Source organism: Plecotus auritus (assembly GCF_963455305.1).
Source record: "Plecotus auritus genome assembly, chromosome: 1".
Lineage (NCBI taxonomy): Eukaryota > Metazoa > Chordata > Mammalia > Chiroptera > Vespertilionidae > Plecotus > Plecotus auritus.
In genome coordinates this window covers 84,030,204-84,046,724 of record NC_137770.1, presented here as the reverse complement: position 1 = coordinate 84,046,724, position 16,521 = coordinate 84,030,204, and the positions used below count along the sequence as shown (strand labels likewise).

Here is a 16,521-nt window from a genome sequence, read left to right as displayed (position 1 = left end):
ATAATCTTTGAGTCCCCTTAATGAGATTAGCCTAGACCCGTGGTCTGCAAACTTCGGCTCTCGAGCCACATGCAGCTCTTTGGCCCCTTGAGTGTGGCTCTTCCACAAAATACCACGGCCTGGGCAAGTCTATTTTGAAGAAGTGGCGTTAGAAGAAGTTTAAGTTTAAAAAATTTGGCTCTCAAAAGAAATTTCAATCATTGTACTGTTGATATTTGGCTTTGTTGACTAATGAGTTTGCCGACCACTGGCCTAGACAATACCTTGCACATTATAGGTGCTCAACACATTTAGATGGAAGAGTAACTCCTGAGTCGGGAAAAGTCACGTTGCCCTGGTCCTTGTGGCTCAGGTGGTTGAGTGTTGTCCCATGTACCAAAAGGTGGGCACATGCCTGGTTTGCAGGCTTGATCCCCAGTAGGGGGCATGCAGGAGGTAGCCAATTAATATTTCTCACATCTATGTTTCTCTCTCCCTCTCCCTTCCTCTCTCTCTCTCTCCCTCAAAAATAAAATAAAATAAAATTAAAAAAGTCATGTTGTTTCCTACTGAAAACCATTTGTGTGCTCTATTTGATAGTGACTTTAGGAGATACTTTAACACGACGTTCCATTAGCCAGCAGAAGTCTGGAGTTTCCATTACAATTGATGATCCAGTCCGAACTGCTCAAGTGCCCTCTCCACCCCGGGGAAAGATCAGTAACATCGTACACATCTCCAATTTGGTAAGTTATTTTTCCCACAGCGCAGCCTTGTTGAATTTGAGCTTTGGACTCATACTTCTTAGGGTCAACTCCTAAAGAGACAAATTGAGCAAGTTACTTAACCCCACTATCTGTCTTTTCATCTGAAAAATGGGGAGAGAAAAAAATACCACCTTGCAGAGTTTTCTTAGAATTAGCAGAAGGGCTGGCATATAACGCCTTAGGGAGTGTTACCATTCTTCTCACGTTACTACCAGAGGATTCCTCACTTCTGTGCCCACAGCAAACTTTGAAGCTGTACTCCTCTGTGACAGTGGCTTGGGAAATCTTAATATTAGTTATCTGAGTATTGTTCTTCTGCTTTCATTGGCAGGTTCGTCCCTTCACTTTAGGCCAACTGAAGGAATTGTTGGGACGTACAGGAACTCTGGTGGAAGAGGCCTTCTGGATTGACAAGATCAAGTCTCATTGCTTTGTAACGGTGAGGAGCAGATGAAGCTCTAGATCAGGGGTCCTCAAACTTTTTAAACAGGGGGCCAGTTCACTGTCCCTCAGACCGTTGGAGGGCCGGACTATAGTTTTAAAAAAAAAAAAACTATGAACAAATTCCTATGCACACTGCGGGCCCGGGACGAGTCGGCTGCTAAGCAGTACAGGCAACGGCACCCGGCGGGCCGGATAAATGTCCTTGGCGGGCCGCATGTGGCCCGCGGGCTGTAGTTTGAGGACGCCTGCTCTAGATTATGGCATGTTTCTTTTTGTGACCAGCGTGGCAGGTTTGAGGGCATTGTAGCAAGTGGACAAGGTTAAAGGCCTTTTATGACTCCTCTGCCTTCTCCCTTCCTCCACCAGTATTCAACAGTAGAAGAAGCAGTTGCTACTCGAACGGCTCTACATGGGGTCAAATGGCCCCAGTCCAATCCCAAATTCCTTTGTGCCGACTATGCTGAGCAAGATGAGGTAAGAAACTGAGGTAGAGGCAGGGGAGGCCATCTTCTCCTGAGATTTCTTTCTCCTCCCTCGTATTTGGTTCCTTTAGTTGAACCATAGGCTCTGAAGCCTCTGTCCTTTGGTACCTAGGCTCCTTCTGTGGGAGTGATGTCCTCTCCATCCTGACTGTCCTTGTCCCTCCTCTACTCACAGCTGGATTATCATCGGGGCCTCTTAGTGGACCGTCCCTCTGAAACTAAGACAGAGGAGCAGGGGGTACCACGGCCCCTGCACCCTCCACCCCCGCCCCCAGCCCAGCCACCGCAGCATCCCCGAGCAGAGCAGAGGGAGCAGGAGCGGGCAGTGCGGGAACAGTGGGCAGAGCGGGAACGGGAAATGGAGCGCCGGGAGCGAACTCGATCAGAGCGTGAATGGGATCGGGACAAAGTTCGAGAAGGGCCCCGTTCCCGATCACGGTCCCGTGACCGCCGCCGCAAGGAACGTGCAAAATCCAAAGAAAAGAAGAGTGAGAAGAAAGGTATTTAGCTGTGGGGCACATTTATCCGCTGGTACATGGCAAAGGGACCCAAGTGGGATGGGACATGGGGGCCTATGCATCAAGACTGACTCATTTTCTTGCACCTCAGAGAAAGCTCAGGAGGAACCACCGGCCAAGCTTCTGGACGACCTTTTCCGCAAGACCAAGGCAGCTCCCTGCATCTACTGGCTCCCACTCACTGACAGCCAGGTGGGTGCTGGCCTTCCTGCCCTGCTCAGAGCTGCAGCAAGGCTGGGGCCCAAGGAACGGCTTAGGGTAATAAGGGAGGAAACTGAGCATCACGGAAAGAGGCAGTTTTAAGAAACGGTTGATGAGACTGTCCTGTAGAGAAGCTAAACCTGAGCGGGTGGAGGGAGACACCAAGACAGGAACTGTGTGCGCATACCCTAGGCAGCTGACTGTGCCAGTCATGCTTCTTAAAAATTAATTTCAGGTAGCAGAGAAATCTGTTGTATAAACTCATCCATTTCCGTTTTAATATGTAGGGGTTTTGCTTTTTAAATTTGTTTCTTTGTAATAGGCCTTTTGGGAATTTTAGGTTTATGCCACTCAACTAAAGAGAAAAGAGATTTGTTCACATATAGGCAGCTAGGGAAATACCAGAGGCCAGGTATGGATGGTGCCCACTACCTGCTGTGAATGTAAAAGGTAAACACTTGGAGGAACTGGGGCTCTGAGACAAGGACAAATGTCATTGCTGCGCCGCCTTCCCTCCCCCACCCCCACCCCACACATATACACACACACACACACACATTCTTCCTGCTTAACAGCAAAGCCAACAGTGACCCTGAGCGAGGAGTGCCTGGTCTGGGTGCAAATAGACAAAAGCAGGACTGATGTGAGCTGGACTGAAATAAATGCCTGTTGCCTTTCCTGCCGGCTGCAGATTGTTCAGAAGGAGGCAGAGAGGGCTGAACGGGCCAAGGAGCGGGAGAAGCGGCGGAAGGAGCAAGAAGAAGAAGAACAAAAGGAGCGGGAGAAGGAAGCAGAGCGGGAGCGGAACCGACAGCTGGAGCGAGAGAAGCGGCGAGAGCACAGCCGAGAGCGGGACCGGGAGAGAGAGAGGGACCGGGAGCGTGACAGGGGGGAGCGTGACAGGGATAGGGAAAGGGAAAGGGACCGGGAACGAGGCAGGGAGAGGGACCGCAGAGACACCAAGCGCCACAGCAGGAGCCGGAGTCGGAGCACACCTGTGCGGGACCGGGGTGGGCGCCGCTAGCTGGGAAAACAGTAGAGAGAGCTGCAGGCATCAGCCACCCTGCCCCGGGGTGGGGGCTCAAGGCCACAGAGGGATAGGTACAATCTCTTTCATGCCATTTGCCCAGTGCTGAAGTATGGCTGCCACCTGTCCCCACATACCAAATGGAGCAGTGGCCATCTTCCTCCCCTATACCCCATAACCCAGTGGTCGGCAAACTCATTAGTCAACAGAGCGGCAAACCGAGGCTCGCGGTTTGCCGGCCACTGCCATAACCTATCTCGGGATTTAGCCCTCCTCTCATTTCCCATGAAGTCTGTGAGAGGGAAGAGCTAGGTTAGAGAGGGAGGTGGTGGCCCAGAGTTGGGGCACAGCCAGGAGCCCCAACCTTTTTCCTTTTTTCTCCATCCTGTTCACCACCTCTTTTGGGTACTCACACCCCCTCTTGGGAACAGTTGGGGCCAGGACTGGGTCACCTATGAGCTGAATCAGCATCTCCTGAGTCCCAGGGCCCCTGCAGTTCCCAGTCTTCTGTCCTGCAGCCCTTGCCTTCTGCCCACCAGTTTCACTTTATATCCACCTTTTCCTTTTGTTCAATTTTTATTTTTATTTTTTTTATTATTAAATGATGTGGTCTATGGAAAATAATAAAAATCTGACTTAGTTTTAACTAGTGTGTGAGTGGCTTTCCTTGGGTAGGGCCCTGGGAGACAGCCAAATTGTGGATTTTGGCTGGAGCCAGCATAGCTTTCAGCAGACTGCTGCTTCCCAGAACCGGACAAACCACCTTCCTCCCTGCCTTGGCTCGAACCACACCACAGATAGGGGCTACCTCACTGCGGGGTAGAGGGGAAGGCCCCCTAGTCCTGCTGGAGGCATTTTGGTCACCTGCTTTTCACCTTCAAGGTGCCTCCCACAACTGCCGCCAGGGGGCGGCAGCCGCTCGCTCGGTAGGCGCCTGTTAATGAGCTTCCCAAAAAGGCTCCACTCCCCACCTCCGTTCCCGCCAGTCTGGTGCCTTGCTTCCTGGGCCCAGCCAGTGGACTCCCTCGACCTTAATGCCATCCTGAAGCGCACCCCAGCAGGCTCGCTACCGTGTCCTGCACCGGCTCCCCAAATGACGCCGCCTTACGGCCAGGGTTCATACCTGCCCCCGAGGCCGGTCCGCGAGCGCGAGCGGGCCTCTCCGCAGTGGCCCCTTAACTCCCCGCCTAGCCCCCAGCTCGCCCTACGGCCCCGCTGTGGGGGGCATGCGGTCCCCTTGGCACTCTCGGGTGCACCCTCCCACCAGCTCTGGGGACCTGGCCAGGACGTCCACCCAAGTGCCTCGCTGCGGACCCGGCCCGGGAGGGGTGGTGCATCTGTATGCGCCCAGCGGCCTGGTGGCGCCGCCCCCGCCCCCGCCGCGCGGGCCGGGCTGGCCGGGGAGGGTCGGAGGCTGGGCTCTCCTCTCCCGCGCGGCGCGGAGCTGCCTCGCTCCTCCGCAGGCGGAGCCTCCTTCCCCCGCCCCCTCCGTCTCGCTCCCTTGTTCTCGCCGGGCCGCTCAGACCTGCAGCGGAGCCGCGGCGCCCGCTCGGATCGGCTCAGGCTGTGCCCCCGGGACCCGGCAACGGGGGCGTGCGGGGGTGCTCCCCGCCGGGCGGGGCCCTTCGACACTGCCAGGTAAGGGCCTGTCCTGGAGCCCGGGGTCGGGGATCCGCGGAGGGGCAGCAGGGGGCCCGCAGTCTGCGGGTGTCTTCAGAGCAGTGCGCTCCGCGGCTGAGAGCCTGCTGCCGGCTCCCTTCTCCCGCGCTCTACCTCTTTCTCTTCTTCTCTCGCACCTCCCGCCCTCTTTTTCCCATTTTCCTCTCCCTTGATGTCTCTTCTCTCTGCCAGTTTGCCATCTCTGCCCCTTCCCTGTCTCCCCAACCCTTCTCTCTCCCTCTTGACCTGTCTTTCCCTATCTCCACTTCCTCTTTGCCTTTTTCTTCCTCTACCTTAGTCTCTCCTTTCCTGTCTCTCTCCTCTCTTTTCCCGCTCTCCTTTCCTTCCCGTATTCTTTCCCGCTCCTCTCCCCTTCCCACTATCCTGTTTTCCACTCTATTCCTTTCCTCCTCGTCCCGCCTCCCTCTCTGGTCCCCGGCTTCCCTCCGGCTTTCCTCTTCCCTCGGGAGGGGAAGGATTGTCGGATGTGTGTCTGCTCCCAGGGAGGATGGAGGCAGCCACAGCTACCTGCGGGGAACCCCCCTCCAGGACAGAGGGAGGAGATGGCTGTGGGAGGGGTCCTCACTCTAGCTCCCACCCCGAAGCCCCTCCTAGCCACCCCCTCCCAGAATGAAGTTCAGGCGGCCTGGTATGTATGACCCCTGCAGCTGAGGCTGACCTGCCTGCCCATCACACATGGGAAGCCCCTCTGCCCCTTCCCTTCCATTCCCCAGACCAGTACCTATGACTCTTGTCTGCCTTTCAGACACCAGGCAGCCTCCTTTGATCTCTCCTTCAGTCTCACTGCCATTCTGTCTCTGTCTCTACTGGATAGTCCAGTCTTGGTTTCACCCCCAATCACGCTGTGTCTCTTCCTCCTCCCTAGTCTACTGGCTCTGCCCCAACTCTACTCCCTCTTCCTTCAGCTCTGGCCCCCCACTCTGCCTCATAAGCCCAGGTCCCTTTCAAGGACTTCAGCCAGCAGTGTGGGCCAGGGGCAGGTTCCTGCAGGGGGAGGGACTTCCAAGGGCTCTCAAGCCTGTTTCAGGCTGCACTCCTTGTGATTTCAGCCTGACCCTAGACAACTCCATGAATCCCAACCCCTGGGTGGTAAGCCTTTCCGGGTGGTACCCATCTCCTCCAGCCTCCCTGCTTCATGTCCAACATGGGGTTTCAAGCCCTCCCAGCACCCCCTCGCCTGTTTTCTTCCCCATCTTCTCTATTCGGAATTGACTGGCTGGAGATTTATCAGCTTGGAGGGATGGAGGTGAATACAGGCAGAGCCGGGTGGAGGGAAGGACCAGACTGTCTGCTCTCTGTCTTCGTCTGGGTTCTGGGCCGTGGGAGTCTGGTTCCGTAGAGTATCTACCTCTGGTTTAGGGAGGGTTAAGTGTTGCCTTGACCCTGAACAGCTACCTGTCCTGCAGGTGTGGATCCATGGGATAGCCCCAGCGCATGTGCCCCTCTGCCCCAGTCAGCTCATGCCTCAGCACCTGGGGACAGTGAACAGAGCCCTGGCTAAAGCCCAAACATGTGGGGCCTGGTGAGGCTCCTGCTGGCCTGGCTGGGTGGCTGGGGCTGCATGGGGCGCCTGGCAGCCCCAGCCAGGGCCTGGGAAGGGGCCCGGAGGGGCCCAGGACCAGCACTGCTGCGGACCCGAAGGAGCTGGGTGTGGAACCAGTTCTTTGTCATCGAGGAATACGCCGGTCCAGAGCCCGTCCTCATTGGCAAGGTAAGGATCAAGCCCTCCTATGGCTACCTTGACTCTCAAGCCCTGCCCTGTAACTTCATCATTTCTGCAATGACCTTGGTCCCTCAGGACTCCTAACACTCCACTCAGTCCCAGACTTACTCTTTAACCTGCTGTTCCTGTGTGTGGAACCTGCTGCCATTTTCCTCTGACCCTTACAGCTGCACTCGGATGTGGATCGGGGTGAGGGCCGTACCAAGTACCTGCTGACCGGGGAGGGGGCAGGCACCGTGTTTGTGATTGACGAGGCCACAGGCAATATCCATGTCACCAAGAGCTTGGACCGGGAGGAGAAGGCCCAGTATGTGCTACTGGCCCAAGCCGTGGACCGAGCCTCCAACCGTCCCCTGGAGCCCCCATCAGAGTTCATCATCAAGGTGCAAGACATCAACGACAATCCCCCCATTTTCCCACTCGGGCCCTACCACGCCACAGTTCCTGAGATGTCTAACGTCGGTAAGTAACCCAAGTCTAAACACGCAGATCCCACTCCTCTTCTCTCCTTCCCCTTGCTTTCTGCCCCAAAACCTAATCCTTCAATTCAGGCCTGCTCATGTCTGGGTTCCCCTCATCTACTATTCTTCCCCTCCTGGCCCTGCCCCTGCTGAGTGGGGTGCCGGGATCCCCCACAGGGACATCAGTCATCCAGGTGACTGCTCACGACGCCGATGACCCCAGTTATGGGAACAGCGCCAAGCTGGTGTACACTGTGCTGGATGGACTGCCTTTCTTCTCCGTGGACCCCCAGACTGGTGAGGACATGGGTCAGGAGTGGTGGGGCAGCCATGGGAGAGGCACCCCTTGACCCAGTGTCTCTCCCTAGGAGTCGTGCGTACCGCCATCCCCAACATGGACCGAGAGACACAGGAGGAGTTCTTGGTGGTGATTCAGGCCAAGGACATGGGCGGCCACATGGGGGGGCTGTCGGGCAGTACTACAGTGACAGTCACCCTCAGCGATGTCAACGACAATCCCCCCAAGTTCCCTCAGAGTAAGGGGCCAGTGCTGCCACCTGAGCCATCCTTTGACCACCCACCCCACTCCTCCCCAGCCAGGCTCCGGAAGAAGGAAGTGCTGAGGGAGGGAGGAGGGTTGGGGACCTCTCTGAGAATGTCTCCCCTCCATCCACCCCCAAGGCCTGTACCAGTTCTCGGTGGTGGAGACAGCTGGGCCAGGCACCCTGGTGGGCCGGCTTCGGGCCCAGGACCCAGACCTGGGGGACAACGCCCTCATGGCATACAGCATCCTAGATGGGGAGGGGTCCGAGGCCTTCAGCATCAGCACAGACGCCCAAGGTCGAGATGGGCTCCTCACTGTCCGAAAGGTCAGCCTCTTGTCAGCTAACACTCGCAGACTCACTCATACCCACCTCCTGCCCCCGGGACACACTTCTCACTGGTCTAGAACAGACTCAGGAAGCTATGTTAGAGCTCAGAAATCATGGTCATCCCCTCATCCTTCTGGGGCTCAAGACTTCATATATCAGAGTCTGTGATAGAGCTGGGGGTAGACCCAGAGTTGCTCACTAAGTCGTCTGCCCCCACCCTTGACCACCAAGGCCACTGGCCCTCTCTGAGGTGGGCTGAGCACTGGGTGCTTCTGGGGAAAGGACCCCTCCCCCTCCGGGAGCCTGGGCCTGCCCTGGTTTCTACATGTCTCAGTCACTCCACCTCCCCTGCCATAGTCCCTAGACTTTGAGACCCGTCACTCCTACTCCTTCCGTGTGGAGGCCACCAACACGCTCATTGACCCAGCCTACCTGCGGCGAGGGCCCTTCAAGGATGTGGCCTCAGTGCGCATAGCTGTGCAGGATGCCCCAGAGCCTCCCGCCTTCACCCAGGCAGCCTACCACCTGGTGGTGCCCGAGAACAAGGCTCCTGGGACCCTGGTGGGCCAGGTCTCAGCCACTGACCTGGACTCCCCCGCCAGCCTGATCAGGTGAGTGGAGGGTGTCAGGGCAGGGCCAGGCCTGGGGGAAGGTGCCCAGTGGCAGTCTAGTCCCTTGGAGGATGTGTCTCCTTTACCAAAAGTCACACTTGCCTCCTGGCAGAGGTCTCCCTCCCTGGGGACCTGGGGCCAGGGGAGGGCTGGAGGACCTGGCTCAACACTCCCGACTCTCCACCCATCCCCCTGGGTGGATGGGAGAGGTGCCTCCTAGTGGCAGTGCAAGCAGATGGGAGCAAGCAGAGTGTGACTGATCCTGGTCGCTCTCACTGGGGTCACTCCCTCAGCATGTCACACTGACATTTAATTCTCACAACTGCCCTATGAAGTAGCCTTTTCATCACCAGCCTTCTTAGAGGCTAGGCCCTGTGAGGTTTAGTAACTTGCCCAAGGTCACCCAGTCGGTAAGTGGCAGAGCTGGGAGTCAAACCTGGACTGTGCCTAGAGAAGAACCCCTCTTTCCACCTCCTAGCCAGCCACGGTCACAGCACTGAGGGAGGAGCTGGTATCATTCCCATTTTGAAGTTGAGGAAACAGAGGTTAAACCATTTGCCCAAGGTCCCACAGTGGGTCTGGGGCAGAGCGGAGCTAGAACACAGATCCCGGGGTCCCCAGGACAGAGCCCCGAGTCTGAAAGACAGGCAGTGTCTCCCCACTTCTACCTCTTTCTGTCTCTCTCCCCGACCCCAAGGAAACCCAGGCCCCCTGAGTTTCATGACAGGTATTTAATGTTGATGACTTCCCAGGGACATTGTCTTTCAAGGGGACCCTATGTGAGTTATGGTTATGGATGCATGGGGCAGGATGCCCAGTAAGGGGAACAGAGGGAAGGGAGGGAGAGCAGCAAGCTGTGGCCCTGCCCCCAGATCAGCCCCAATTCTGCTCTGTTTTCACCAGATACTCCATCCTCCCCCACTCGGATGTGGAGCGCTGCTTCTCCATCGAGCCTGAGGACGGCACCATCCGCACAGCTGTGCCCCTGGACCGCGAGGCTCGAGTCTGGCACAACCTCACAGTGCTGGCCACAGAGCTTGGTGAGGAGTCCTGGGCCCCCAGGAGGCCCTGGAGAAGGCAGCAGCCTCCTGGCAGAGGGACTGTCCCTGAGCGTGGGTGCAGGGAGGGGAGGGTACTGCCATCGGACCCTCCCCCGTGTACTGGGTCCCCGGTCTGGATCACCACCATCAGGCAGGCCTGCTTTCCTAGGCTGGTGGGTCTGCTAGAGCATTCTCCTGACCTTAAATTCACTCCTATACCTGACTTTTCTCATCTCCAAAGTAAGTGTAACCTCAAATAGTTCCCAACCCCTAAGAATCCCAGCCTGCACCCTGGCAGACCTGCCCTGCGTACTCTCTGCTTCAGACTGAAGCCAAGGGCCGGGGAAGGGGGCTGATTGGGGGCCCTGATGGCCACTCGCAGGGAAGCCCTGTGGGGAATCCTCAAGGTAGGGGAGAAGGCTGGCTCCTCTCCTGCCCCTGTCAGTCACCAGTCACCACAGCATGGTTCAGCGGCCTCTCTCCGGGCAGCTCTGGCCCATGGAGGCAGGAAGACCCCCTCCCCTCAGTCAGTCTCCCCTTATCACCCCTGCTCACGCCCAGGGTGTACTACATTTGCTGTGTCCCGTCTATGGGAGTTGTCACTGTGGTGTGTAGATGTTTGCATGTCAGTCAAGAGCTAATGTATGTGTGTGTTGTGCACTTATGTGTGAGTATAATTCCATGTGTATGAAAAGTACATATGCTCACATATATATTTATGAGTACATGTCTATATATTTGTATATGTAGTTGAGTGTGTAGAATTACATTTACATGATTTATGCACATGTGTAATTGAATGTGTATAATGATAGGTACATGTAGCCGGTTGTATCTGTTGTTTTATATATGTGAGTGTTTATGGACAATAATAACTTATTACTTACTGTATATCAGGCACTGGTCTTAGTACTAAATGTAGATTTATTCATTTAATCATCACCACAAATCTGTGGGGGAGGTATGATTATTTCCCCGTTTTACAATGAGAAAACTCAAGCAAAGGCGAGTTAAAGAACTTCCCAAGGTCACCCAGAGATGAAGTGATGGAGCAGGCAGACCCAGTCAGGCTGGAGAGTCTGAGCTATGTCCTTTCACCACACTGCTGTCATCCGTGTTAAATCGTACTTGTATAGGTTTGTGTTTATGTCCATGCAGCTGGGTGTCACGTGGAGTGCATGCCTGTCTGTCCCTGAGTGTTCCTGAGTATATATATAGTATGTGTTATGGCTGCCTATGTACACATAACCAGCCGTGTGTGTGTGTGTGTGTGTGTGTGTGTGTTTCCCCTCACTGTCTTTTCACCCTTCTGGCAAGTCCTGCTCCCCGCTGGAACCCCAGTATCAACTAGCAGATCCTGGGCCCTTAGTGCGGTGAAGGAATGGATCCTAACCCCATCCCGTCTCTGGGTATCCCCAACCTTTAGCCAGGCAGCCCACTCAGCCTCCTTTGCCAGGCTGCGACCTTCAGCTCTCTTCATGGGGTGGGGGAGGTGAGGGCAATATTAAAGAGATCAGCGGGGGGGGGGGGGATTTTTTAAAAGGGATCAGCCTAGGAACCGTGAGCACTACAGTGAGCAGCGATGCACATATCCCCATTCTCTCTTGGGGCCACTGGCAGTGAGGAGCAAGGCAGGGTAGTGGTGGGAGCCACCTGATGAAGGGATGGGACAAGAGGGGCCTGCGACTGCCTGTGGTGCCCAGGCTCTGTACCCTGTGCAGCATGCAGCTCCTCCCTCCCCAAGGTCAATTCTAAGTGATACTCATTGCTGCACCACAGCCTTCCTCTGATGGGGTGTGATGTGTGTGTGTGTGTGTGTGTGTGTGTGTGTGTGTGTGTGTGTGTGTCCCCTCCCACCAATGCTGGGCATGAAATGCATTATCTGGACCCTGGGGGGTGGCGGATACTGTACCCACTGTGTACACTGAACATCCACTTCATGTATGTTGCATTTATTTTAAATGCTGAGTGTCCTAATATATGATATGCCTGTGCTTGTGTATTTCATGGCTATTGTCTAAATGCAACCTGTATGCACCTTCTGTCTACCCTTCATTTATGGTGTATGTGCCCTACATGTGGGTTATTGTTTATGTAAATCATGCGTGCTACCTTCCTGTCAAATGTATATTGTATATTGCACATATCTTGGGCACTACATGAATGTTGTATGCACTTGGTCTTGTTCTATTCATTGCAAAATGTTTGCTACTTGCAAATTACATGCATATGTGTTGCATGTGCATGCTATGTGCTGCATGTGACATCCATACCCATGCACCGTGTATGTTGTGTATGCGTGTGTGGGGTGTATGTGTTCATGTTCTGGCTTCAGATAGCTCCGCACAGGCCTCCCGTGTACAAGTCGCCATCCAGACCTTGGATGAGAATGACAATGCTCCCCAGCTGGCTGAGCCCTACGACACCTTCGTGTGTGATTCAGCAGCCCCTGGCCAGGTGAGCTGCTGAGACAGAGGGGTTGGGACCTCAAGACCTCTGGCTGCCCACTCCATAAAGGCCTGTTTTCTTCCTCCCAGCTGATTCAGGTCATCCGGGCTTTGGACAGAGATGAAGCTGGCAACAGTAGCCGTGTCTCCCTTCAAGGTCCTTTGGGCCCCGATGCCAACTTCACTGTCCGGGACAACCGAGGTGGGTGGCCTGCCCGTACTTGCCTCCCTGCTCCTTTCTATCTCCAGCCTACTTGACCCCTGCCCGCCTATCTGGTCCCTCCTCCCAACAGAAAGGAGATGTGGATTTGCTCATGTTTGCTGATTGTAAACCTTCCCCATGGGAAGCTGTCTCCATGGGCTAGCCTAACCCTACTGGGAAGGTATCCCAGGAGATGTCGGAACACCTCCTCTCTCCCACAGATGGCTCTGCCAGCCTGCTGCTGCCCTCTCGTCCTGCTCCGCCCCGCCAGGCCCCCTACCTAGTTCCCATAGAACTGTGGGACTGGGGGACCCCAGCACTGAGCAGCACTGCTACAGTGACCGTCAGCATGTGCCGCTGCCGGCCTGATGGCTCCGTGGCATCCTGCCGGCCTGAGGCTCAGCTCTCACCCGCTGGGCTCAGCACCGGGGCCCTGCTCGCCATCGTCACCTGTGTGGGCACCCTGCTTGGTGAGTCAGGCCACAGTGGGACATAGATGTGGGGTCCAGGTCCTTGGGGATGTGGAGAGGCATCAGGACCCTGGACTTAGGGAAACCCATCCTAGGGCTTACAGGGACCCTCGTGCCTGGGTTGTCGCACTGCCTGATGCATCCAAGAGGAAAGCTCTGGCCTCATATGCCTGCCCTGCAATGGCAGTAACAAGCCATAAAAACTGTGTTTTGAGCCCCAGCTCTGGGCCACATGTGGCACTGGGCACATCACTTAATGGTATTTCATTTCATCCTTTTGACAACCCTGCGAGGTAAATGCTTTCCCCGTTTTCCATACAAGCGATTGATCTAAGGGTCAAAGAGGTTGGGACAAGTTAGGCAACTTCCCATGCTCACACAACAAGTAAGGACTGAAGTCTGGATTCACACAAAGTTCACTAGATGTCAAACCTAGGGCTTACCGCCCCTGGGCCACACTGCCTTCTCCGTCACCCGCGCTGGCTCACTGCGTGTCCTCCCCCCAGCCCTGGTGGTGCTCTTCGTGGCCCTGCGGCGCCAAAAGCAGGAAGCACTGATGGTGCTGGAGGAGGAGGACGTCAGGGAAAACATCATCACCTACGACGATGAGGGCGGCGGAGAAGAGGACACGGAGGCCTTTGACATCAGCGCCCTTCAGAACCCCGACGGGGCCCTACCGGGCCCCGGGCCTCCCGCGCGCCGGGATGTGCTACCCCGGGCTCGGGCACCGCGCCAGCCCCGGCCCCCTGGCCCCGGCCCCGCCGACGTGGCGCAGCTCCTGGCGCTGCGGCTCCGCGAGGCTGACGAGGACCCCAGCGTGCCTCCCTACGACTCGGTGCAGGTGTACGGCTACGAGGGCCGCGGTTCGTCCTGTGGCTCCCTCAGCTCCCTTGGCTCCGAGGCCGGCGGCGCCCCTGGCCCCGCGGAGCCGCTGGATGACTGGGGGCCGCTCTTCCGCACCCTGGCCGAGCTGTACGGGGCCAAGGAACCCCCGGCCCCCTGAGTCGGGCTGCCCTGCCGGCCCTGGTGGGGTAGCCCGCACCGGCCCTCTGAGTGTTGAACCCCCGGTGTCCAAGCAGGCGGCAGCAGCCCAGGGGCCCCAAGCCTTTTCCCCATTCCTGTGTCCCTTGTCCCTGACCCCCCAGGCAACCCTCTCCTACCTCCCTCCTCCTGCGTCTTCTGTCTCTCTCCAGGGACCTCTGTCTCTGGAACTCTGTCTGGGTCTGGGTTGTGTGGCTCTGACTGAGTCTTCTGTTCTGTCACTGTGATCCCACCTTCTCCCTGGCTCTGTTTTTGTCTCTGGATTCTAAATCTCACACATGCTCTCTGTCTCCCTTGCCCCCACACACATGCTCTGTGTCTGTCTCCTGCCACATCTGCCCCATTTCTCTCTGGGTCCCTGTGACTGGATTTCTGTTTTTTGTCCATCCCAAAAGCAAGAGAAACTTCCAGCCACTGCTGCCCATCTTCCTGCAGGGGATGTTCTGCCCCAGGTCAGTGCCCCAAGATTGTGTGGGGCGCAGGTGGCCCGAAGCCCTCCCCCACTCACTACCTCTAACTAGGCTCTCCTGTCTTTACAGACCTTCCCGCATGGTTCCATCCATCACTCATGGCCCATCCTGGCTCTCCTGGCCTCCAGCAGAGAAAGGGAGCCAGCCCACCCCCAGGGGAGAGCTCCAGCACCCCCCCACACATACACACACACACTTGGCTGCCTCCCTGGAGCTCTGCCAGGCTATTGGCATCCCAGCTCTGGGCATTGTCTTGTGTGCTTCCCAGGCCCCAGCGGGAGGGGAGGGGAAGGAAAGGGGGAGGCAGCTGGGGAAGGGGAAAGAGGGAGGATGGGGAGGAGCCTCCATCTCTAATTTCATAATAAACAAACACTTTATTTTGTAAAGCTGGAGCCCTGTTCTGTTTCTGCACTCAGGCTTCTGTATGGAGCTTCATTGTGCCAAAGGGCGGGCGGAGCGGCCTAAGCTTATTCCCTCTGGCTCATTTCTTTCTCCTTTGGGGGGCAGTCCACTTCAAGTCCCTCTAGATCAGTGGTCCCCAACCTTTCGGACCTCACGGACCACCAGTTGGCGACCGCTGCTCTAGAGAGAGGAGGGTTTGCATTGCTTCCATTGAGGAAGTAAGGAAATAATGACTTGTGCCCCACTCCTACCACCAACTCCTTGGGTTTCCTGTTCTCAAACTGTCCTAGGAAATTAAGATGTGCGGACTGGCCAGAGGGAAGGCTGGAAAGAAGTAGATGGTAAGGGCTACAGAGAAGAGAGGAGGAGAGATGAAAGACTAAGAAGAGCCCTAGCCGGTGTGGCTCAGTGGACAGAGTGTTGGCCTGCAGATCAAAGGGTCCAGGGCACAATTCTGGCCAAGGGCACGTACCTCGGCTTTGGTTGCAGGCTCCTCCCTGGGCCCTGGTTGGGGCTCCTACAGGAGGCAGCCAGTCGATGAGTTTTTCTCATATTGATATTTCTCTGTCTTTCCCTCTTCCACTCTCTCTAAAAAAAATTTCAATAGAAAAATATCCTTGGGTGAGGATTAAAAAAAAAAGAAAGGCTAAGAAGAAAAGAAGAGGGACTTTGGACTAAGAAAAAGTGTTTGTGTGGGGGACAAGCCAATCTATCTTGGGGCCTGTGGTGCCCACTGGGGAAAGGGTGGGCCAGTGTGAGATGGCACAGTCACACTGAACCTGGGCCTGCTGCCCCAACCTTTAATTCTCCCCAGTCCATTGTCTTATTCTTTTATATATATATATACTAGAGGCCCAGTGCATGGAATTCGTGCATGGAGGGGGAGTGTCCCTCAGCCCAGCCTGCACCCTCTCCAATCTGGGACCCCTCAGGGGATGTCATCCTAAACCAGCAGTCGGACATCCCTCTCACAATCTGGGACTGCTGGCTCCTAACTGCGTGCCTGCCTGCTGGCCTGATCCCCCTAACTGCTCTCCCCTGCCGGCCTGATCACCCCTAACTGCCTCTGTCTGGGCCCCACCACCATGGCTTTGTCCTGAAGGACATCCGGTCTAGTTAGCATATTACCCTTTTATTAGTATAGATAGAGGCCTGGTGCATGGGTGGGGGTCCCAGATCAGGGTAGAGGTTCCCTTGGGGGCTGAGGCCGGCCTGGGTGAGGGGCCTTGGGGCGGTTTGCAGGCCGCCAGCCCCCTGATGGGGTGGGGGTCCCTGCTGGGGGTGGGGCGGCCTGGGCGAGAGCCTGGGGTGGTTTGCAGGCCGGCCAAGCCCCTGACTTTGTCCAGAAGGATGTCCGGAAGGTCTCCCGGTCTAATTAGCATATTACTCTTTTATTATAATAGACTAGAGGCCCAGTGCACAAAATTCATGCAAGAGTAGGCCTTCCTTCCTCTGGCTACTGGCACTGGCTTCCCTCTGGCACCCGGGACCCAGGCTTCCCTTGCAGTCCCCACTTCATCTGAAAGGTCATCTGGAAGGATGTCTGGTCTAATTAGCATATTATGCTTTTATTATTATAGATATGTTTTTATTGATTTCAGAGAGGCAGGGAGAGGGAGAGAGAGATAGGAACATCAATGATGAGAGAATCATCGATTGGCTGCCTCCTGCACACCCCCCACTG

General features: G+C 56.0%; 2 protein-coding genes across 12 annotated transcripts in view; both read left to right on the top strand.

Moving 5' to 3' along the window:
- Positions 1–4,064, top strand: part of ACIN1 (apoptotic chromatin condensation inducer 1) — a gene marked incomplete at its 5' end in the record, with an annotated part of 34,221 nt that extends 30,157 nt beyond the window's left edge. For all 11 annotated transcript variants that reach the window (XM_080641256.1, XM_080641259.1, XM_080641264.1 and 8 more), the window contains 6 exons: positions 580–725; positions 1,078–1,185; positions 1,557–1,664; positions 1,848–2,172; positions 2,282–2,382; positions 3,083–4,064. In XM_080641256.1, coding sequence (XP_080497382.1) covers positions 580–725; positions 1,078–1,185; positions 1,557–1,664; positions 1,848–2,172; positions 2,282–2,382; positions 3,083–3,415 — 1,121 coding nt within the window. In that variant the 3' untranslated portion in view covers positions 3,416–4,064. The remainder of the gene's footprint in view (positions 1–579; positions 726–1,077; positions 1,186–1,556; positions 1,665–1,847; positions 2,173–2,281; positions 2,383–3,082) is intronic.
- An 872-nt stretch (positions 4,065–4,936) lies between these two features.
- CDH24 (cadherin 24) lies at positions 4,937–14,703 on the top strand. Its single transcript, XM_080649538.1, has 12 exons — positions 4,937–5,056; positions 6,505–6,809; positions 6,989–7,283; positions 7,460–7,579; positions 7,651–7,818; positions 7,964–8,151; positions 8,512–8,765; positions 9,669–9,805; positions 12,141–12,262; positions 12,343–12,454; positions 12,676–12,924; positions 13,431–14,703. Exons 2-12 carry the CDS (start codon positions 6,609–6,611, stop codon positions 13,925–13,927), a joined length of 2,343 nt encoding a protein of 780 aa, XP_080505664.1. The 5' UTR covers positions 4,937–5,056; positions 6,505–6,608; the 3' UTR covers positions 13,928–14,703.
- The last annotated feature ends 1,818 nt before the right edge of the window (positions 14,704–16,521 follow it).